The 23,643-nt window shown below is 52.1% G+C and overlaps 1 protein-coding gene across 1 annotated transcript in view; it reads right to left on the bottom strand.

Moving 5' to 3' along the window:
• Positions 1-23,643, bottom strand: part of NXN (nucleoredoxin) — a 48,672-nt gene that overhangs the window by 2,611 nt on the left and 22,418 nt on the right. The window contains exons 2-7 of the mRNA XM_051635931.1: positions 12,015-12,132; positions 10,598-10,731; positions 10,125-10,225; positions 9,529-9,635; positions 3,557-3,736; positions 840-964 (exon numbers count right to left, since the gene is read on the bottom strand). Coding sequence (XP_051491891.1) covers positions 840-964; positions 3,557-3,736; positions 9,529-9,635; positions 10,125-10,225; positions 10,598-10,731; positions 12,015-12,132 — 765 coding nt within the window. The remainder of the gene's footprint in view (positions 1-839; positions 965-3,556; positions 3,737-9,528; positions 9,636-10,124; positions 10,226-10,597; positions 10,732-12,014; positions 12,133-23,643) is intronic.

Below are 23,643 nucleotides of genomic sequence, written 5' to 3'. Positions count from 1 at the left end.
CCTGAGTGGCACCTCAGGATGGGGCTGGGAGCTTTTTTTGACCCATACAAAAAACCTTCCTCATTTTCCAGCCTGCAGCAGGGAAAAGTGCCTGTGCAGGGGAAAGGGAGGCCAAAACCCTGTTTTCTCGTTTCCCATTTCCTCTGGCAGATCCCTGGCTCCAAGCACTGGTGCCCCAGACACCAACGGTGTGGCCAGCTTAGGAAACAGCCCTCATTTCACAGGGGGACAAGGTGGGCACTGCAAGGACGTGCCCATGACGTGCCCTGCAGAGCCCCAGGGGAGAGCGGAGCTGGGACACTGGTGCTGTGCCCAGTGGTGGGAGCACAGCCTTGTGCTGCCCTGCTGCTCCCCCAGCAGCCCCTGGTTTTGTCCAGCATCACCCACACTGCACAGAAACAGGTCCAGCCTGTGGGACTGGGGCTCCCTGCCACAGGAACTCCTTAGGGAAGAGACTGGAGCACCAGTCCCTGCCCTCCTGCTGGGGTGGGAAGGAAGGCAACAGCAAAGTAAGGCAGCTGCACCTTAGCAAGAAGGGCAGTGCCAGCTTGGCTGGGCTGAAACCCAAACCCGTGCTCATCTCCCCCTCCCTGCCATCAGGCTTTTCCACCTGTGAGGAAACAGAGCTGGGACCCCTTTGCCAGAAGGGATATCCAGCAACGAGTGCAAGGGACTGAGCCAGGACTTGGGGCTGGCTTTGCTCTACAATCCCTGACTAGCTGCAGCAGCTCAGTGCCTCAGTTTACCCACCTGAAAGGCAGTGACAGCAGTACCCAACCAATCTCAGTCCTTGTATGGAGTCACTGCCAGATGCAGCCCTGTGCTCTCCTCCCGCTTACCTCGCCCGCCACAAAGAAGAGCAGCGGTGCCTCCTCCTCTTTGGCTTTGTACTTGGCAATGATTTTTTCAGCTATGGGCTGAATCAGTTGTTTCGCTGCCTCCGACTCTCCGTCATCCTCTGAATCTGCAGGGCACAGAGGTGGGGAGGCAAAAACGAAAGAGGCGAGGCAAAAAAGGAGGTTAGGATCAAACGGATGCGAACAGCCCAGGCACAGGCAGATCTCTCCCACAGCTCCACCACGGAGGAAACCAGAGCCCGGATGCACAACAGGAACTTCAAAGCCGTGCGGCTCTGTAGCAATTAGGGAGCAGCTGAAATGTGCTTTTCATGTTAGACAGGGAAACACGTCACAGGAGAGCAGCTCCTGCTCCCCCAAATACTTCACTGCTCACTCCCTGGTGCTGCTGCTGAAGCTCAGGGACAAACAGGCACAAAAAAGCGGCTTTGAGCAAAGCTGGGAGGTTTTGAAGACCAAACAAAGTGCTGATCTGAGGCTGCCTGCCACCCCTGCCCGCCACCCACCATCCCGCCGCCCTGGGATGGCTGCTTGGCAGCTTTTCTGCTGGAGTCTCAGTGGCAGCAGCACCGTGAAGGAGGCTTTGATTTGACAGAGGTAGAGTAGAAAGAGATGGCAACATCAATCAAACGCCAGCCACCACAGAAGTTCAAATACTGAGCTGGAAAGAGGAGAGTCTGCGTCCTTGAGCAGCGTCAAGATGAAATGATTTCAATTTGAGGACAACTTTTAGCATTAAAAGAAAAGTAAGAAGACAGAAGGGAGGCCCCATGTCTCTCAGTCACACGCAGCTCTCGTGGTCCCTGATGTAACCACCTGACATGACCAGTCCAGCCCCCAGCTGTGACAGGCACTGCCCACACCCCGAGTGCACTCTGCCCTTAATCTGCACCTCCCTGCCCTCCTCTCCAGCTTCTCCAAATACAGCAAGGGATGCTCTAAGCTGCATTTTTGGGTTCATCCTGTATGCAGGACAGCAATAAATACATAAGGGTTGTGGGGTGTCTGCAGGGATTGATTTTTCTACAAGACAAGAGCTGCTGGCAGCACTCCAGGCAGCCCTGCACACTCTGGCTAACCCAGCCCTAACCTCTCTGGGGATGGATGCAGATCAGTCAGGATTTATTCCTGACCAGTTCTTGCTAAACCTGCCTTCCCCTGGGGCTGTTCCTGCCTGGGCAGCACAGGCACTGCTCTGCTGGGGGGTCTGCCAGCAGGACACAGGCTGACCAGGAGCCCCCGTCCCTGGTCCAGCACCAGCTTCATCTCAGCATATCACTCGTAGGTTTCACCGCGTCCAGGCATCCCCTCAAGAGCAGAGCAGAGAGTGCTCTCCCAACAAGCTGTCTGCAACAAGGTGACAGAAAAACTTTGCTCAGAGCAAGATAAAAATAACTCTTTCCAGAGGCCTGCCGTGCCGGCCCAATCAATCACGCTTGGCGTGCCCAGCCGGTCCTCCCCGCGCGGGGAGAGTATTTTTGGCTCTGTGCTCACGTCCCCTGCTGGGCTATGCTGAATAAATAATCAGGGTCAAAAGGAAATCTGAAAGGGAAGAAGGGAAAGAGCAAGAGATACGTTATCAGTGCTGCAGAGAAGGGTGTGCTGCTCACAAAGGGCCTGCGAGGAAGCGAGACACAAGCCCTGCCCTGGGCCAGCCCCCCACCCCGCAACACCCACAGGCTCAGGGCAAGAGGGGCTTCTTCAGAAACCCCCCACCACAGCCCCACAGAGCACTCAAGGGACAGACTCGCTCCCCGGAGAGCCCATGACCCCTTGGCTTGGTCCCCTGGATGCTGTGTGCACCCCTCTGCCCCCCCAGGGCTCAGCCTGCTGCGTGGCTCATCCCGACTACAGCCCTTCCCTGATCTAACAGTCTGGCAAGGAAGCAGTGAGGAAGGAGCCAGGAGGGCTTTGGATGAGCTCTAGGGCTGTTTCCAACTGCAAAGGAGCTTCATGTGTGGGTTAGCAGTGGAAGAGGGACAGGAACTTTGGGGAAAATCCCACCAGGTCCTGCAGCCAGCGCCCCATGGGGGGAATACCCAGGGATCAGCACACCATGCCAGAGGCTCTTCTGACTCTAACAGCCCTGCCCAGCTCAGGGATTCAAGCCCTGAACTGTGGTTTCCAGCACAGAGCTGCAACCCCTCCCAGAGACACTTCCTCTGTCTCCTTCTGGAAAGTCACGAGTGCCTCAAGCTCCAGAAAAGGCCTCTCCCAGCTCCACCACGACTAGCAGCAGCAGCATGTTTCTTGTACTCCTCAGCCCTTCGTCAGCTCTCCTCTCCACAGTCGCTGCTGAACCACCTGTGATCCAGCAGCTCCTCTCCACTGCCAACTGCTCTTCCATCGTGTCCCTGGGGTGGCTGGGCTGGAGCTGTGGGAGACCCGTGGGCATGGGCAAGCTCTGACCAACCCCTGCGAGCTGCAGCAGCCTATTTCTCTGTTACAGGTGAGGCTCCAGGTCTGTCAGCCCTCTTGACTACCTCGAGAGGACTCCACAGGGACCTCTGTCTCCCCATGTCCTCTCTGCACCCCACAGCATTGCTCCTGGTGATGGAAACAGGCTGATCCCTTCCCACGGATGCTGCCACCACCAGAGACAGGTTCTCATCCCCATGGCCAGCTCCAGCCGAGCTGGCAGGTGGCCCAGCCCCCTTCCCAAGCACAGGCCCTGCTGTCCAAGGAGTGAAGCTCCATACCTACAAAGAGGACGAGGCAGGGGCCCTCGTTCAGCTGCACAGCGTTGGAGTCCGTCAGCTCCAGCACGGGCTTGGGGTGCCAGGGGAACTCGCGGCACTCAACGTCGTTCAGCACCTCCACCCGCCCCTGCCGTGTGATCACTTCTCCCTGGGGGTCCAGGACAATGAGAGTCGGGATGCCTGTGATGGAAGAAAAACAGGGGATCAGCCAAAGCAGGAACCAGCCAGTGACAGGGTGGGGGGAGAAAGGCCTTTTCCTATCGCCTCAGGCTCTGGCAGGAGCCCAGTGAGCTCTGCAGCTCATGGGAACCAGGGTCCCTGGATCCTGTTTCCATCCTAGCAGAGCCCTGCAACCCAGCAGCCAGAGCAGGAAGCTGGGAGACAGGCTCTGGCATTGCCTTGCTGAGCCAGAGTGCAGGCAGGGGTCAGCACTGTCTGACACTGATGCTCCTGGATGCAAACCCCTCTGGACTGGGCAGGGACCCTCCTTGCAAGCTCCTTCTTGCAAAGTGCCAGACAGAGGTGCCTCCTCTGCAGGCACCATCTCCCTGCTGCTGGAAAAGCCCAGTCCCTGGTCCACACGAACACACACAAACCGTTTTGCAGGGTGGACTGCAGACAACAGCAGCCAGGAAGCAGGGCGTGTTCCACCCCAGAAGGAACGCCAGACATTTTGTAGCCACAAACTCCTCCATGAAGCTCCACACCCCTCTTGGGCCCTAATTGCCCAGCCATTTCCACAGCCCAGGGATGCTTCTGACAAGCCAGGAATATTATCACCTGGTTCAGACACTGTTTTGCATGTCCCAAACCCAGCAAGGCAGGCACCTGACACCACTGGTGGAGGAAAGGCCCCCATATCAGCACTAACCACAGTGATTTAGTGCTCACGGCCATGGATGCCCCCAGGAATCTTATGGATGCCCCACAAGAGAGCTCACACCTCTGTAACAGGAGACTGAGCAGGATCACACACACCAACACCAGCAGACTTTGTCACATGGGTCAACCACACGCAATGCTTGCACACAAACCTGGCATCCACCTTGCCTGGCCACTGTCCTCATCACAGGGAGATGAATGTGCTTGCAGCAGATTTTAGTCCAAGTCACCAATTAAAACCTGGGCAGGCTGGCAGTGGGGCAGGGTGGACACCAGCTGGTGACCATCCCATCTGATGAGGCACTGACCAGGCTTTCCAGCCACAAAACAGTCACAGGAGTCAACAGGAGCTGCTCATGTTGGCAACTTGATCTGGAAAGCACACCGTTCCTCTGTCATCAAGGAGACAAAGAAACATCTCACAAGGAAGGAAGAGGGGAGAGTTTGGGATCAGGCCCCAAGAGATGGATCAAGTGACCAGTGCTCGTGCAGATGCCGCTGTCTGCTTCCCCGCTCGCTATCCACCACCTCCTCCTTCACCCAGCAACATTCCCTGGAATCACAACCAGCAAACCAAGGCAACTCAAATCTCCTGCCCTCATCCAAAGGTTCATTTTGAAGCTCATTTGTTAGAAATACCCCGCAGAGCTGTTCTCTGAGCAGGGGAGACCCAGCGAGCTCGGCGCTGCTGGACTCCTGGCACTGCGCTCCCGTGTTTGCACAACAGTGGGTTACTCATAAACTCTCTGAATTCTAGGCATTTCTCTAGGAAATACACGGCTGTCTGTCTGTCCCAAGCCTGCCTGCAGGTCCGGGAGGGTGGGCAGCTGCATTCCCCTCATTCCAGCCCAGCAACACTGCTCACATTCCTGCTGGTGTGCCGGGCTGCACGGCCCTGGCTAGTGCGAGAGCAGCACAGGAACGCGGCCGATGGCTGGGCTTGCAAATCCTAAGGGTATGCCAAGAACACCATTCTGTATCATAAAAAGGCTTATTCATTACCTGCTGGTATTCCAAACAGCTCTAGGGCAGGGATGGGTTAAACAGACTGGAAGGAATTGGGAAATCTCGCTCCGGCCCTACCCTGCAAGGCACAAACTCCTGCTGGAGCCAGAAGCACATGGTGATAAGCATTCCTCCTGATTCTAATCTTTTTTCCATTTAGGATTCCCATCTCTGTCCCAAATGCCTGCTTTTCCATCCTCTCCTGACCTGCATTAGGCATGAGGCCAGAAACGTGGGTTCAGCTCAGTACCCTGTCACCAGGCAGCCTGAACCATGCAGGATGCCAAGGCAGAGATTTCAAATGAACGTTGCTGATCTGGGAAAATGAGGGGCACAATCTAGACACAGATGCTGTGACTGATCCCACAGCCATCAGGGACTCCATCCACCATCCAAAGCATTCAGACTGTACATGATTTGTGTATGCAGATACACAGCAAAGCACCCAGCCACCAAAACCTCCAACTACAAATAAAGAACTGACTCAGAAAACAAGAAGTCTTTAAGATAATTAATTTATCCTGGGTTTAACATGCTCAGGGAATATTAAGTTACACACCAGAAAACTTGAGCCTGGGTTTTCAGTCGATTAGGAAGTTTGTGACATGCTGGATCAATCCCTGCAACTTTCACCCTCCATCACAGGTTTCTCACCAGCCACAGAGCCTCTGGTTTCCTTTCTGGACCCACCTGGAGAAGGCTGAGGCTGCCATGACCCATCTGCTTTGGGTCCTGAGCATCACTGCCTTGTGTCTCCAGCTCCTTCCTGCACATCCCTGGCCAGGTCCCCGTGGTTAGGACACAGCCTTACCAGGCTCATGGGGGCATCCCATAGGATCAGCCTTGTCTTCCCAGGCAAATCTTGTTACTGCTCTGTCCTCTTTGCACGGGACACAGACCAGCAGGACCAGGGGAACCATCCTTAACCTTATTCACACCTGCTAACCCTGAAACTTCCCCCCTCAACTCCCCTCTCCCTGCTCATCCCAGCCACTATTTGTTATGTTAGCACCTTTTGGGGGGGCTTTGGTAATTGCCATGAGTCATAACACCAGAATTTACCTATCAAGAAGAATCACAGATCAGACACTCAGCAATGAATATTGTATAAGCTTGGAGGAGAATTAGCATAAACGGGCTCAGTTTGATTTTATGCATTAGAAAATGGATTGGGTTCCCATGGGGCTCGTGCTTTATGAAAACACAGGGGCCAAATGGTTTGTTACTGAACCTGGCAACACATTTACTTATTTATATAATAGAACCCATATCTGACACAGAAATCTCATCTGCATTAAGTCTGCCGGGTGAGTAATCAAAATGGACATGATGCCAACATTCAGAACACACCAACCACAGTGGTGTGTTTTATTGCTGGTTTTTTGCCTTTTCAGAAGAAAGACTGAGAAACCTGGTATGAGAAACCTCCCACAACAGTGACTTCCAGGCTGCTCCCACCAGCCCAGCTGTGAGACTGACCTGTGGGTGTCTGGGCTGAAGCACAGGACAGGGACAACAAATGTTGGAAATTCCCCCAAGGCACTGCAAATCCCAAAGAGACACCACAGAGCCCACGGGGAACATTCAGGAACCCAAAAACTCTCCTAAGATACAAAACAACAAGAAGGGGGGATTCCTGTCCAGGCATAAAATTTACCTCTGCTCCCCATCCCATCGAAGGAGAGCTAACATCAGGGATTTCACCTAAGGCAGGACCACGCTGAGCAGGAGCAGCACCCACAGTGGAGAATTATTTCTAAGGAGCCACAACACAAGCCATGACTCTCTTCCAGGATAGTGCTGCACCCAGAAGCAACTTAATATAGGTGGGTAGGGTACAGCCCACTGACTGTGCATGGGTTATGAATAGAGGTATTCAAGTAAACCCAAATAAAGGCCAATAACTCAACTTACATTTTATACTGAGTTTCTGAGTGCTGCAGGGGCCAGCACAGGACTAAAACAACAAGAGATTTGACTCGCTTGCTGCTTTCAACTACTCAGGAACTTAAAGCAGTCAGGGTAGACAAGCTCTTGTGTTGTTTCAGCTCCCAGCCTCACAAAAACCAGTGGAAAAACCAGTCCATCTGCATGCTGGGCTCACAACCCAGGGCACTACCAGGATGGTAACCTGGACACTGACTGGGCTACATGCTCTTGCTGGTGCATAGATGCAGCTCTGAAAGGGGCTTCAAAGAAGCAGGAGCCATGTATCCAGGGAAATGCAGGCCAGATTACATGGGTCCCATTTTTCACTCAGGTCCAGTATCACCAAGTGGTGATGAGCTGAGCCCAGGACATATAGATCTGTCTGCAGAAAGGTTTCACTACAGTGGGTGCAGCAGCCTGCTGCAAAAGCTTGACTGCAAACAGGAGGGCAACCATAAAGTTGGCACAGAGGATCCTGGGTCACTGCCTCAGGATCAAGGACAAGCTGGAGCCCTGAGGAGCAGCTCCAGAGTTCACCTCCAGCCCTGTCTCTTGTCTCCCAGTGCCTCCACACCCTCCCTGCAGCCTCCTGCTCCATCCCAGATCATGGAGGGGAAACACAAGCCCAGCCAAGCCTAGGAGGCTCCTGGGCAGGCAGGGAGGTGGGACAGTGATGCCTCCCATGCCAGGTGCAAATCGGCCTATCTCTGCATTTCCATGTGTGTTTGTGGGATTGCAGGTCACCCTTGTGGAGAGATTCCCACTTTACAGGAAAGCCATGACAGATAAGCAGAAGGGTTTGCACTCAAACAGGCCCAAATCTCAGGATCAGGATCCCTGGGAGAGCAGCTGAAATGCAGGGGGTAAACGTGGGAGCTTCCCTGGCAGAGAAGGAGGTCAGGACACAAGGGAACAGCAACTATTTACATTTTCAGGTCAGCACACAATGAAGAGAGACATTTAAGGAGCCAGTGGCTGGAGTCAGAGGGAAAGCTGTTGTCACTGTTTCCCTGGCTACAGCATGCCTGGTGCTCATGTATCCACGTCTGGACCCCTTATTTACAGAAAGTCCCAGTGAAACTGGCAGCTGTCCTGCACTGAAACCGGCACTGGGGAGGTTTGTGAGCGGGCTGGGGGAAAGATGGATGAATTTGGAAAGCTCTTGCCTCATGGGAAGGTAATTAAGCAGCAAAATGATGGTTATTTAAAGCAGGCAAGTGGTTATTCTTGGTTTGAGGTCAGGGAACCGAGCTGAGCAACAGCACCTGAGCTCACCCCAGAAGGGGTGTTCGGAGAGGACCCCAAGAAGGGATTATTTCTCCTGCCTTTCTCCTCAAGTCCTGGGCCACCTTTGGCAACACTCCTGCTTCCCAACCCTTCCCAGCCTGCAAACCTTATTAACCCTCTGCCAGCCTTTGCCCACCTCACCAATGCAGCATGCAAATGGGTAAGAAACAGGCAAGTTGCAGCCAGACCTTTAAACCACAGGGAGAAACCACATGGCTGTACAGAAGACCTGCTTGCAAGCTGTTCACCTTGCATGTCTCTGCTCTGCAGTTTGTCCCCTGCAGGAACAAGGTGCCAGTCTCCAGGAGGGCTGCTGTGAGCTTTTATCATCCTCAGGATGCTTTGAAGCCACCCAGACAGACAGAAACTCTCCCCTGCCCCTCCGAGCAGCCAGGACTGCTGGAATTCTGGCACTGGCATGTACAGTAAAGGCAAAGCCATGGTTTACATCAAACACACACTCTTCTGTAATTCATATCACTAACAGAAACCAGATGCCACCTTCCTCAGCCTCTGCAGAGAACGATGGCCTGCCTTTGTGTTACATGAAAAAGCAAGAAAATGAAATTTAAACCTTCAAGAAAAAGCAAAAAATAAAGAAATCAGTAATTAGGCAAAAAACATCCAAGCCAAAAACAGCTTCCAAGTTTCCAGGAAGAATTAGGTTGTTTATGGAAGTCCTGCTTCAACTAACAGCCTGCCTGGCAGGTGGTAGGAATGTGAGTTTGTGGAGAGCAGAAACACGAAGCTGCTCTGCCTGGGGCACCGTGCTTTGCTGTTTTCTTGTTTTAGTTAAAACAAGAGGAGACATTACAAATATTCCACAGAAGGAGCAGGAAGGAGAGCCCTGCAGCAGCGTGGGTTCCTACCTTGTATCCCATAGAGTCGGTTCAGGCGCGACCGTCGGGCCTCGTCGGCGTAGGGCACGGCCACCCAGGGCATCTCACTGAAATACTGCTTGAAGGAGTCCTCTGACCTGTGCAAGGGGAACAGGGCATGGCATCCAGGGTGCAGCTCCTCATTACAAACCTGGCCTGCAAAGCCCTTTATCCCTTCCACCAAAGCCCCCCGGTAAGGGCTGCCAGCAGGCACAACCCAGGGACAGCGAGACCAACTTGAAATCCCCCGGTTCCGTCAAGAAGGGGTCCAGGGCATCTGTACGTCAACCCGTGGTGACAGCAGCAGCTCGAGCACCTTTCAGACTTAGGACCCACAAGCCACAAAGCAAAATCCTGAGCTGATCCATGGGCAGAACCTGCTCTCAGCCCAACGCTGCCCTTGCTAAGCCCCCTTTGCCCTTCGCTGCTGGGCAGAGGACAAAGGACTCGGGCAGCTTTGCTGATACCAGAGCCAACCTGCTCTGCCCCAAACCAAATTTCCTCCTCAAATCAAACCAGCAATGCTCAGAGCTTCCCAGCTTGGGGGCAGCCAGCTCTGCCTGCAACGGATGTTAGGGCTTCCTTACCTGTCTGCACTAACAAAGAGTATCTCAAACTTCTGCCCTGCCTCCTTGATTTTCCGGTAGGACTCCACCAGGACCCTTGTGAGGCTTCGGCACGGTGGGCACTGCAAAACACAACGTGGTCATGAGGACACTGTCTCCTTCACAGGGCCAGACCCACACCCAGCAGGTCCAGGTGACCCAACTGACCATGAAAAGACAGATGGGACCTCATCTTTGCTGGAGTGTCAGGCATCAGTCTTGAACATGGCTGGGGCTTATGGCCCCTAAGTTGCCAACAAAACCTCTTCCATTTTTAAAATCTGAACGTTCTTACCCTTCTGAAGGGCCAGCTGAGGATGACAGGCCACTGCAATGCTGCAGCTTCTTCCAAGAACGGCTGGAGCATCTTAATTGCCATCAGCAAGCCTGAGACCCTCACCCTTGCACAGAGCAAGAGCTCACTCTAGTTGCTCTGCAAAGCAGCTACTACTCACCCAATGTGCAGAGAAGTAGACCCCAACATGTGAGCCCTCCAGGGCACTGCTGTCTAGTGTCTGACCGTTGTTCCTTAGCAGAGGCCCAGCAACAACTTCACTGAAGGGTTTTGGCCCCCAGGGGAACTCCAGACCTAGAGAGGGTTGGGATGGGGGTGGAAAGAAGACAACAGCAAGATACACGTTCAGCATTACAGTTTCAAAAAGTTCCACCAAAAACAACCCCATCCCACCTTCTGGAAAGATGGTGCCAAGCTCTGCAGTGGAGCCAGGGCCAGCTCTTTCTCACAGATAGGCTGCAGCCTTGCCCGAGTCGTAGCACCTTTGGCTTGATGAAGCCTGCTTTGGTTTTGTGCCTGATGAGGCATCTTTTCCTTATCAACAGCATTTGTTTTAACACGAGGGCAAGGTGGTACGTGCTCAGGAATGCAGTCAGACTATTTGCCTTATACTGATATCAACCTTAGAGGGTTTTTAATATATATATACACACACACACATTTATTTATAAAACCTTATATATATAAAAATGGTGGTTTACATATAGGGTTTTTTATTTATAAGCCTATATATAAACTAAACTTAGACTAACTCTCTGCACCCCAAAGCAAGCATGTGTGCATACACACAAACACATGCTCTGAATCATCTGCTGCCAGCTCCCAGAGCAATCGATCCGTGTACTCTGCCAGAGAGGAAGAAACACCACAGATGGCTCAGGCCACAGCATGTACTTGCTGCACAGTTCCTGCCACCTGAATTACAGACTCAGTCACCACACTCAGTATCTGCTGCACGAAGAAAGGACGAGCGGGTGACAGGCGCGCAGCCTCGCAGCTGAACGGTGGGGCTGCAGAGGCTGCCAGCAAAAACACACATTTTTGCTCATTTTGGTTTTTGCAAATTGGAAGAAGATGCATTTCACACCAACCCCCAGCACAGTAAACCTCAGTAACAGAGAACAGTAGCATTTTTCTGCTGCATTTGTAAATAACAGGGAATTCATTATCTGAGCAGAGGGTGATGTCAGTGACAAAGTCCCACTCAGCATTTTGGAAGGATTCTGCTTTCAAGCTATGGGATATCTGGGCCCTCAGTCTGTCTGTCCATGTGCTTCCATCAGGGAAAAATCCAAACTTAATGCTTCAGTTAGTCTAACTTTTTCCTCATTAGCACTTCAGACAAAAATCCTGGAGGGGAAATCTTTGTTCTTTTCAACAAGCAAAACCAAAACACAAGATCTGGCAGGAACGATGCAGAAAATTTTATGCTGAAAATAATACAGTGCCTCAATTAGTTAAGTATGACAATAGCAGTTTGTTTCCTTTCCCCCCCCGCCCCTCCAAGGCAATTCAAAATGAAATTAAAAGGCAGCCATGTGCCCATGCTTTCTGGCACACAGGACTGCAGGTCTTACCTTCTGGGTCATCTCGGATTACCAGGAGGCCATTCCTGCAAACCACCTTCCCAGTGGAGGCATCGATAAATATCAGGGAAGGAATGTTGGAGACTCTGTACTTGTTCCACAGCTTCAGCTGTAAAAGAGATTGGGAGGGATGAGGAGAAAGGTAAACTTGGCGGTGGGAAAAGGACAATTTGGGGGCATTACCTTTCAGATCAGAGGTAAGCACAGAAACAGAGCTGGTGCTTCAGCAGCACGTGTGAAGGACAGTGAGGGCATCTCTCCAGAGCTGATGGGCCAGCCTGGACACCCAGTGCCCACAGAGACCCCCACCATCAACACCACCCCCTCACACCACAGGTGAGACCAGCGTTGGTCTCACTCCTGTCATGGGCTTGCCTGTCAGCACAGGGAAAGCTTCTCCTCCTGCTGCATTTGCCTCTTTGCAAGTAAAATGAAGATATTTATCATACTTTGAGGTATTTGTTTAGAAGACATGGGTAAGCACAAATAGTTTTAATGCCGCTGCTCTGAAGTAATTTGTAGTACTTCCCTGGCTGCTTCCTCCTCTCCCATTTCAATGCTCATTAAACAAACCAGCAACCCCTGCCAAGACACATCCATGCTGAAAACAAGGCCAGCACACTGAAACCCAATTCTTCTGCAACTGGGACTTCCCAGGTTTGTTCCCAGGAGTTGATTAATGGGTTTGACACCACCCTGGGGGCAGCATAACCCAGCTCATCCATCCCACACTGCCAGACTCACAGAGGTCCCCACTGGCTGCGATGGTCACATTTTGGGTGTCCTGGTCTAGATGTTGCTGGTCATTAGTTTTTGCAGTGAGCTTGGCTCCACACAACACTGGTGACTGAATGCTCTGGGTGTCACCCAGACCTGGGGTGACATTTCTCAGCACAGGCTTCTGGCAGAGGATAATTTGGAGCTTAACCCATGTACAGAAGCTCCTTGGGATGGGGAGGAGACAAAGCTGCTGGCAGGGCCCAGCCTGCAGGTGTGGGCTGGCTGTGGCTGGAGGAGCTGGTCTCCCCACCATGCACAGAGGAGCTGCTGCAATCACCACATTTTCTTACATTTCTCCAAACATTTCAACCTAAACAGCCCAACAGTGAATTATCAAACTCTTAAACAAAAGCCAAACCACAGCTGAGAGCCAGAGGGGAAGGAAATGAATCACCACCTTCCCCTAAGCTCTCCTCTGTAAAGCCCCTCAGGCTCCGGGTGTTTACAGCTCGTTGGGGTTTGGAGAATAAGACCCAGAAACAGGAGAAAAGCAGGAGAGGACTGAGAATCCCACCCAGCACCAGCCACAGGTTTGAGCACGAGAGCTGGAGAAACCCTCACACAACCTCCTGCTGCTTCCACCAGTATCTCATGTGGAAACAGAACCCAGAAGCTTTCCCAGAGAAAGAGGCCACCACTCTATGGATCATCATCCCTGATTTCCAAACAGAGCCAATCCCACTTCCTGAGATGGGACTGATCTGGGGACCAGGCAAACCAGGGCAGGAAAGGGATGCAATGTTCAGGCAGAGCGAACCATATCCCTGGGTTTGCTCACCAGAGATCTAGCTGAGGGAGAAAGTCCCATCCACAGCCAGGTTTTAATGTCACTGTGTTAAATATTTCTTCCCACACCTTTTAACAAACGAGACACCTGAAGGAGCAACTCGAGCCAGCCTGCTTGCAATGGAGTCTGAGCAAAACCCTCTTGCATCTGACAGAAAACATTAACACTGAGCTAGGAAGACTTCATTAACCTCCATCTACTAGGGCCCAGAGAAAGGCAACACTTTGTGTCCTGCCCACCAGCCTTCAATTTCCAGTAGAACTATTTCTTGGGACAAGCAGGCTCATTCATGATGCTGATTCAACAAACCAAACGGCCTCGAGCGTGAAAAAGAACAAAAGAAATCACACAAACTGCAAACCAGCCCCCTCACCACCAGTGAGTTCAAACCACAGAAGGTAAAATCCACTTTTGTGAACTTTCAAGGATGGGGAAAAGCTCTTAATAAGGATCACAGGCATTTAAAAGGGTGTTGCAAACAATGAGGAAATTACAACTAGCAATTGGATCATTCTCTTTAAATAGCTGCTTACATTACACTCCTGTTTTACCAAGCCTGGTATCTCTGGGCAGCACAACCCCTGGAGCACTATGGTGGGCCCTGGACATTTTGCTTGGCTGGGGTCTGCACTCCAGAGCCAAGACTCACTGTGCTCAGAGGGATGGGGCCACAACACCCCAGATAAGGGGATAAGACCAAACCAGACCTGCTGGCTCCAGGCAGTCTCTGTGGTCCACCAGACTTGGCAACTCTTGCCAACAATTAGCTCTGGGTCTTCTCAGGACATGTATGCCATCAGGCCCTCTGGGCCCATAGTGCCTTTGCAGAGACTAGCCTTGGCTGCCCAGACATCTGCAGGTAATTGGCAACCCAGATACCATCCCCATGAAACACAGGGTTGTCACTGCTAACTCATCACTGAGGGTCCACAGGAGAATGCCTCAAACAAGCTTGAAGCTGCATGTGTGTGGAAAGGGTCAAAAAGCATCAAAAAAGCTCAACGTGGCATCTGCTGCTGCTGCTGGGGAAGTGTGTCCATCACCAGGCTCTAAGACTTGAATCCAAGGAAAGTCATGTCCTGCTCAGTCACACCTTGGGAGAATGAGAAAAAGCAAACAAAACTGCCAGGTCCCTTACATCTGCCCAGAAGCCCCAGCATCACACAGCTCCCAGACACCACCACCAGCCACCCCAGGTCACACCAACCATCCAGAGCTTCATTCACCCGCAGCACTTAGGATGTGCAACATATTTTCTGCCTGGGTTATCACTGAAACCCATCATCCAACACGGGTGAACAAACACGACAATTGCACATTAGGAAGACTGAAACTGGCTCGCCATTTGAAGCCTGGATATAAAAGGCTTGAATTGCAAATTAGTGGTCTCAACGCACTAACCATGTTAATTTCACTGTCTGTACGGGCAAGTCCATGAATCTGCTGTTTAAAGCAGAGCAGTCTGGGCTGATGATTCTCCTGTGTGCTAGGAAAGCTGATGTGGAATGAGAAGCGCATGCGTCGCAGGATGAGTGCCAGGGTCTGCCACCATTCCCACTGCCCTGGTCCTCTTCAGCTGGGTTCAGCTTCCCAAAGCCTGTCAGACACCTCTGAGGGAAGCCTGATGGCTCCTCTTACTGCAGGTCTGACCTAAAAGAGCAGAATCTTGATAGGAAATAGGCCTGGCTCACTTCAGCGGGGCTTTTTTGGGTAAGACAGCTCCCTGTAGGATTCCCATACCATTATTTCACAGCTGAACTGCAGCTTCCAGCAAAGACATCTGCTCTTCACCTGAAGCCTCTGAATACCAGCATGACCTAACCCACCTTGTGGCAATCTATTGCACCAGTTAAGTTTTTCTCAGGATAAATGCTGAGGGTTTGCACACATGCAGGCTCTGGAAAGGAGATGAGCTCCTCCTTGGCGTAAACCCACTGGTTGCTATTCAGGCAGGAAGAAGAGCCCAGGAGAAAAAAGACATCCCTTGTACCTGCCCAACCACGCACCTCGCAGAGGATCCTGTGTCGGGCTGGGCGTGGGATGCAGAAAGCAAATTACAACTTCCTCTGAAACCACAGGATGATGAGATGATAGCTCAGGCAGCAGGGCAGAGAGCTGCCTCAGCAACTTTTAAAAGCTGTTTTTCCTGCCGTGAAGAGGATGACATAGAAATAACATACTCCACACTCTGAGGATTTGATCATCCATTTAAAGAGGGGATCTCTGCTCCGCTTCCCAACAGCTGTTGCAAATCTGCGGGATCAAGCCAAAGCTAACACAGATGTGGAAATAATCTAGGGACTATTCAGCCCGAAAGCAGCTGATCCTCTCGGAGTGCCCGTCGCTGCTGGCTCAGGCTGCACGCCTGCTAAGCTCAATCCTCACCCCAGGATGCCAGCTGCAGAAGCAGTGAGGAGATACACCCCCTCGAAAGAGGCAGCCCAGGCTGCTCAGCTGCACAGAAACCTCTCTGGCTCCTGTGCAGGTGGTTAAGTACAGCAGTCCAGTGGAAAAACCAGAGTCACCAGATTCCTCCAGTAACCTTATCCCCACACAAAGCATCACCACGCAGTCCTGGAGGACCTGGAAACCCCAGCCCTGGGATCCCTCGGCGACTCCATCCACCCGCAGCCACGAGAGGCTTTAAAGTGATGGCTTATTATTTGTGGTGGGAGGTGATTCCCAGAGCCCAGCAGGGCCGAGCAGCAGCCCCACAGCCTCTCTCACAAAGCTGCTCTCCACACCAGCTGCTGGCTCGGTTATTTCCCCCACGCTGGTGACTGGGAAATGCCTGGCTGAGAGGCACGTTGGAGAGGTCTGCAGGCAGCTGCAGTCATTTTTCCAGATAAAGGTGTCAGAGGAGAGGTCTCCCCAGCAGCACAGGGCTGTTTCTGCACAGGGCTGGCACCCGGCCGGGGCAGATGAAATCCCCTCCTGCTCTGTGGGTACTGCTGGAGAAGGGATCCCCTGCTCCCAAAAGCTGCTGAACTCTATTTTTGGTTGTGCTGATTGATTTATCAGCCCTTGGTCACATTCCCTTACGGAATATAAATCCTGAGCTGCAGCAGTTAATGCTGGTGAAGATAAAACACATCTGCTTGCAGTGAAATGAGCCCTGCCTGGTGGGAAAGTGGTTCTCCCACCCTGGTTGGGGGTTGCACTTCTCTGCTGTTGCATGAACCTGGACCATAAAAGCTCTCACTGCTCCATAGGACATGGAGCTGCCTCCACCAGGAGATGCAGAAGTTTCAGAGGCACCTGCCCCTGCCAGCAGCAGGGCAGACACTGCCTCTGCCCATCCTGCACCCCATGCTCCCACCCTCCCCAGCAACAGCCAGACAAAGCTGGTTTAAAACCTCAGAAGCAGATCCCTCAGCAACAATGGACCTGTTCCCAGTGTGGATGGCTGCTGCTTTCTGCTACATGGAATGCAAAGCCTCTTTTCTCATAAAAATCCACCACTGAAGGCAACACCCCCAGGGTCTGGGCAACTCCACTGGTGAGGCCTTGGAAGGACCCTGCTCTTCCAGCAGTCCCAGTGCCCATGCGAGAGCACAGGAGGGTTCCCACTACAGACATGAGCTCAGCTCTGGCTGGTCTCTTGTTCCAGAGCCGCAGGCTGAAACATGAAGTCTGTCTGAGGAACTCACAAGCAGCACTGGGGTAAAAACCACCCCTGGTCCAGGGAAGCAGGGACTGGCAGAGCCCATTTCCCAGCTCTGCCTCCAGCCCAGCTCAGGGCTGGCGATCCAGCCCCAGCCGCCCCCACCACGCGCTGCGGGGGCCTTCTCTGTCCTTCTCTTTGCAATGTTAAATTGTGGCTTTTACATCGAGCCTTCAAGGGTTTACAAGCACCAGGGGCCACCCAGGCTCTGCAGGCAGCAGGCACGGGGCTGCAGAACAGGCTGCTCCCTCGCCCTGCCGATTTAAATCCAGGTCACGCCTGTCCCTGCGATTCAAGCTCAGCTCAAATGAAGGCTCCTCATCACAGAATCACAGAATCTTAGGGGTTGGAAGGGACCTCAAAAGATCATCTAGTCCAACCCCCCTGCCAGAGCAGGATCACCCAGAGCACATCACACAGGAACGTGTCCAGGTGGGTTTTGAATGTCTCCAGCGAAGGAGACTCCACAGCCTCTCTGGGCAGCCTGTCCCAGGGCTCTGTCACTCTCACAGGAAAGAAGTTTGTTCTGATGTTTATGTGGAAACAGTCACTTCCAGCCAACCCTTGCTGCTCCACTCCCTTCCTGCATAAGGGAACCACATAAATGAAAGGGGATGCAATGCAGGAACAACACGCAGCAGGATAGTGGGGGAGGCTTTGAGGGCAGATGGTGCACGCCAAGGTCTGACCTTGAGACACGGAGGAGACTGAGTGAGGCTCAGGATAAATTAATGTCTATTGTGCTGCTGGTTCTCTCTGAAAGCAAATTAAAACCTAATTGCAAAATATAATTGTGAGAGAGAGGTCTGCACCAAGAACACTAATGAGCTGATGAGGGAGGATTTGGAATTGCAATAAACAAGATTGATGTGAACAGCTGAGGCCGACGGCACAGGGAACGGGTGCTGCTGGCACACAAGGACTGGGGGGGCAGCCAGGCTGCTGTGTTATCATTCCCCTCGGCCCCCACACTGCCTGCGATGGAAGTAAGCCCAGTTAAACCCAACCTTAGGACCAGTTTCCCCTAGCACTCTGCCCAGCAGTGCCTGCTGCAGATGCTCCCCCACCCGTCACATTCCAGCACATGACTCCGTGCGAGCAAAAAAATAAACAAATCAAATCAGAAGTTCTGCTTGTCACCTCCATCCTCTACTTGTTTGTGGCTTCACCGCAGGAGACCAGCTCAGTATGGTCTGGTTTGTGGCCAGGGGGTCAGGGGAGACCTTGGCAGGAGCAGCTTTCAACCCTGGGCTTTTGTTCTTCCTGACGGCAAAACACAAGGGCAAAAGCTTTGGAGCCAAAGCAGAAGGAAATCCTCTCCGTGGGGTTATCTGGCAGCGTGGCTGCCAGAATTGGGCTGCTCTTTGTTCCCCCAAGGAGCTCCACAGCCAAAGCCCCAGCCTGAGGAACCTGGGCCAGCCCAACCTCACACCTGTCCGCTCCCCCCTGCTTTCCTCCTCTTTCTGCCCAGCACTGTTGCTCTTTGCCATTTCCCAGGCTGAGCCAACCAACTGTGAGCCAAACATGCAGGCTGACAGGCTGGATCCTCTGCAGCCCACATCTGATAGGAAAACATTTAATTTGAGCAGAACTGAAAAGTGGTTAATATGATCTATGGAGAGCAAAGCCCCAGGGGCCAGAGCTGACAGAGGAGGTGGCCTGGTTGGTTTATATGTGCAAATTTCAAAGCAGTGCTGGGCTGCTGGCTTGATTTGGTCCCAGGATCAGGGCAAAGCAGCATTTTCCTACACATACAGATAAAAATGCAGGCAGCAAATTGTGCAGGGAGAATGCTACAGACAGGCTGGTCTATCAACACTATGAGGATGCCTTTTATAAACCTCTTTTTTCCAAGTGGTCCTCAAATTGTACTCAACAGTCTGAAGACGATGCAGAATTTAAGGATGCAGCATCAAGCCCAGGACTAGGAAATACACCTTTGTGCATTTCCAAGAAATGTGGTGTTTCTTCACTATGTCTTGCTTTACCTCTTAAAAAGAGGCTTGCATGTCAAGATCTCAAGATATTTCATCAACAATGTCTCCCTGCAGGTCTGCTTTGGGGGAAGCACTTTCCCTTTACCCCCAGGAGAATGAGCTTGCACAAAGACGGATGCAGAACCCAGGGGCTCTGCCAGCACCTTAAACCTACCTTCTGTTACCTGTTTTTCACTGGCATGTTTTCACAATTCCCTGGTAGGTAAGACAGCAAGACAAGGACATAAAAAGTACTAAGGGTGGAGGGAGTTAAAGTGTTTGTGGGAAAAATTCAAGACACATGTAGAAGAGTATCATACATGACCCCCATAAATTACACCCCCAAATGACTAGCACCGAGCAAGAAACAGCTACATAAACACAAAGGTAATAAGAAAAAATAATTTCTCTCTCTCTATGGGGAAAGGTTGTTTTTCCATCTGTTTATGGGAAAGAAAAGGGCTGGGGGGGCAGTCTGGGACGTTGAATCGAAATTTAAGGTCCCCAGTCTCATCTGTCATTGGAAGGGGGATGACTGCCAGAGCTGTTATAGCCTGGGTTTCCTACCCAAACCCTTTGTTCTGCTGCTACTGTTTGCTCAAAGGCAGCCAGCACCAAGCACTGGCAGTGCTCTGCAGGTCAAACACCTTGCAAGTCCGGATCGTTAAGAAACAAACGCTTCTGAAAAGCGCTGAGTTTAGACCGAGTTCCCACCACACACAAAAGCCTTTTAAATCTGCAGGGCAATTGGGATTTTTTTTTGTTTCACTTAATGCACACAATGAGGTATTAGTAGGGTTTCTGGGTTTCTTTCAGTGGTTAATCTGAAAGATAACCTTAAACAATCAGACCAAAAGAATGCTGGACAACAACAACAGAGTATTTTTTAGCACTGGAAGGCACCCAGAGGAGCCAGGGCTTCAGGATGAGCAGTGAGAGGCACGGGGGCTCTACTCACAGCTCAGAAGGGCAGCACAGCTTGAGGGGCTCACTCTGTAACCACGCTCAGGTTGAAATACACCAGGAGCTCACCAGGTGATCACAAGCAATCCCTACCAGTGACAGCTCGGGAGTTACCCCGCTGCTCCTCAGCTCTTGGGGCAGAAGGGGATCACACGGCCTGCAGTGACCCAGCACAACTGGGGTGCTCGCAGGGAACCTCTCCTCTGGAGCCATTAAGTCCATCCCGTGTGAGCATCCCACCACCAAAACTGCTCTGGGCTACAGCACCAACAATGACACACGCTCAGGGCCCCTGTGTCCTCTGGCCCTGCTTCACACTCAGCTGAGCCCAGCGCCGTGAACATCACACCAGCGTGGCACTGGCAGGATGGAAATCACGGGTCAGGCTGCCTGGAAAACACTCCCCTGCTGAGCTCTTCTCCTGCTCCCCAGATTGACACGCGGCTCCCTCAGGAGAAAGGCTGCAAGGGCTGGAAACGCCAACCCAGCCGCTGCTGAGCTGCTGACCTCTCAACACCACGGTGAGTCCCACAGTTGCAATTAATCACCTGCACAAATCAACAACCAGAACAAAGCTGCCCCCAGCTCAGCTGCACCAACATCTCAACTGCAGCACAAGGCAGCGGGCGGGAGGAGGCATGTGCCCACTCAGCTGCTCTTTTGCAGAAGGGCTTTCCCACCCAACTGTGCCCTGGCAAAGCTGGTGGCATCACCTGTGAGGAGAAGGCAAAGGGACAGGGGAATTGGGAGGGCCCAGGGAAGGAGCAGAGACATGGTTTGGGCTGGGAATGAAGACAGAAGAGGCAGGGAAGGGACAACCAGTGCTGAGTGAGCCGAGAGAGGGCAGGCAGCTGGGGCCAGGGGGTTTATGACACACACACACATAGTGGGCCAGGTGCAGGGCAAGAGGGGGAACCTGATCCATCCTGCGAAACCCAGCACCGAGACCAGAGCCACCGGCTGGGGAGGAAGGAGGCAGCTCTTCTTCATCTGAAGGCTTGAGCAGTGTGTCTTGCAACTGCCAAACCAATTAAAATAGATGCACAGGGATGGCGATAAATCAGCAGCGAGGTCAAAAGCTCCAGCTACATCCTGAGTGACTGACGGAAATCACCAGATACATGGTTTCTCAGAGGAGTGAGAGCACAGGGATGAAACAGGGCACCAGGAAGGCAGGATCAGCCCCGGGTGTGAAGGAGCCTTGGGCACAGCCTCCCTCCCTCTGCCCCAGCACAGAGGCAGCAGCAGCAGCCAAACCAGAGGCTGCTGCCAGGAAACGATGACAACATGAATCCCACGGGGGCGTTCAACATGTCAGATAAGATGTGGAGGATTAATTCCCGTTGCTGACAGGCAGCCCCAGCCGGAGGGGGAGGCAGGGAGATGGCAGCAGAGCAAGGATGCCCAGCATCTGCTCTGCCACCGAGGCTTCGAGTCGATGGCAAGGCAGGAGGTGATGCAGAGAGCTGGATGGTGGGAATGCTCCCTCCTCTTTTTCATGGGAATGAGAGAGGTTCTGTGCAAAAGGAAGAGCCCATCACGTGTTCCTTTGTAAAACGCCGAAGACTGCTGTGTGCTGGGGGCAACCTTCCTCAGGTGTGGCTGTGCTTCAGTTGTTACTATATTCAGAGTTTGTAAAACACCCTGCGATGACAAAAATCACTCCAGAAACAGGCATGAAAACTGTTCCTAGGAAATTGATTCGTGGAGACAGAGAAAATCTGGTGTTTTTACAAGAGCTCTGACTAAAAAGAATGACCAAAGTTAAGGTGAAAGTTTTGCTTTCTTGTCTTTTTGGCAACAAAAAGGAGCTGCATCAGGGGTTTATTTGATTCTGCAATGCACAAAGCAACCATTAGTTGTTTCCTCAGTGCAGAGCCTGACCTAAGGCAGAAAATAACCCTCAAGTCGTCTGGAGTTGAAGGCTTTCTGATCCGGATTTGTTCATTTATGTTCTTATTTTATCCTGCTGCTTTCCAAGATTACTGACCGTCCGGAAGAAGATCCCAGGCTAACAAAAGACAGGCTGCAGGAACAGAGACTTTATCCAGGAAAAGATGACAAAGTGCTGTGGGAGCACAGCCTGCCTGCCCGGCCCCACTCCAGCCTCAATGCTAGGAAGCAACATGTTTGGAGTTGAACAAACCACGGAAAACACAAGCAAATAATTCGCTTGTGTCCAAGGATCTGCCACAAAGTTTCAGGCTCAGCCACCCCTTCCTCAGCCCTGGGTTAGAACTGATGAAATGCAGCCACCGAGTCTAACTCCAGCACACTCATCTCGTTTGGCAGCCCTGCGGTTCGGCTGCAAGCTCCAAGCTTCTTTCCCTCCTCTCCCTCCCCTTCTTGTTCAATTATCTTGCTTCATCTTTATTCCGTCTCCAGGAACACTTAGCAACAGGCTCCTGCAATCAGCCACCAGCAGGAGGTTCTGAGAAGACTGCAGTTTCCATGACCTTTTACTACACTCATGCAAATTTTAAAGAAAGTATGCAAACAATTTGCCTTTTAAGTATCCCCTGGTTACATTCTCCAGGAGTTAATTCTCCTTCTCTCCTTACAGACATCAGAAACAGCAGATTTTATGATTTTACACTAATGAGAACAAAACCTGCAGCTTAATCCCAGTTTGCTTCGGGGAATTTTTCCTGTACCTCGTGCAGTGTGCAGATTGTGAACAGGCAAAAATTAACCTGTGACATCTATCCTGGCCTGCTCAGACACCTCACGCTCATGCCACCAAAAGCCAAGCACGGGCTTCAGGGGTCCATTCCAGCAGCCAGCCAAACTCTTCCTATGATGGACAAGACGCTGTTGCTTCCCTTGGCGAGCAGCTTGGATGGATTGGAGGCCAGGTTCAATGGGGTTTTGAGCAACCTGGTCTAGTGGGAGGTGTCCCTACTCATGCAGGAGAGGTTGGAATTAGATGATCTTTAAGGTCCCTTCCAACCCAAACCATTCTTTGAGTCTATGATTCCATGATAGCCATCAGAAACTCTCATTCTAGGACAGCTGAAGGTCATGCCAGGAGCCAAATGCAGCCACAGCATCCCGAGGAAAACACAGCAGTTGTGATCTCAGTAATTAAAGCTCATCAGCCAAAGCAGCAGATAAGAGAGCTGGTGCAGTAGTTAAGGACTCTTTCCCATGGGACGCATTGCAGTGACACAGGGAGAGCTCCTGTCAAATCCAGGGACTTTGGCAAGAGACATCAGTCTCCCCCAGGGCCTCTCTACCTCCAAAACAACACCCCAAGCACCCCACGGCTCTCAGAGGCGGGCAACATCGACGCTCCTGGAGCTGGAAATGGGTAAAAACAATCCTGGTTTGGGCAAACCACAGCAGCAAAACCCCAGCAGCTGCTTCTGCAGCCACCTCTATGGGTGCTGGCAGCTCTCAAGCCAACCAGCAGCCTTGCATGTTCATCAGATTTAAATCAAATCCCCACAG

Source organism: Apus apus, chromosome 18 (genome assembly GCF_020740795.1).
Source record: "Apus apus isolate bApuApu2 chromosome 18, bApuApu2.pri.cur, whole genome shotgun sequence".
Lineage (NCBI taxonomy): Eukaryota > Metazoa > Chordata > Aves > Apodiformes > Apodidae > Apus > Apus apus.
The sequence above is the reverse complement of the archived record's forward strand: the minus strand, read 5'-3'. Positions and strand labels throughout refer to the sequence as shown.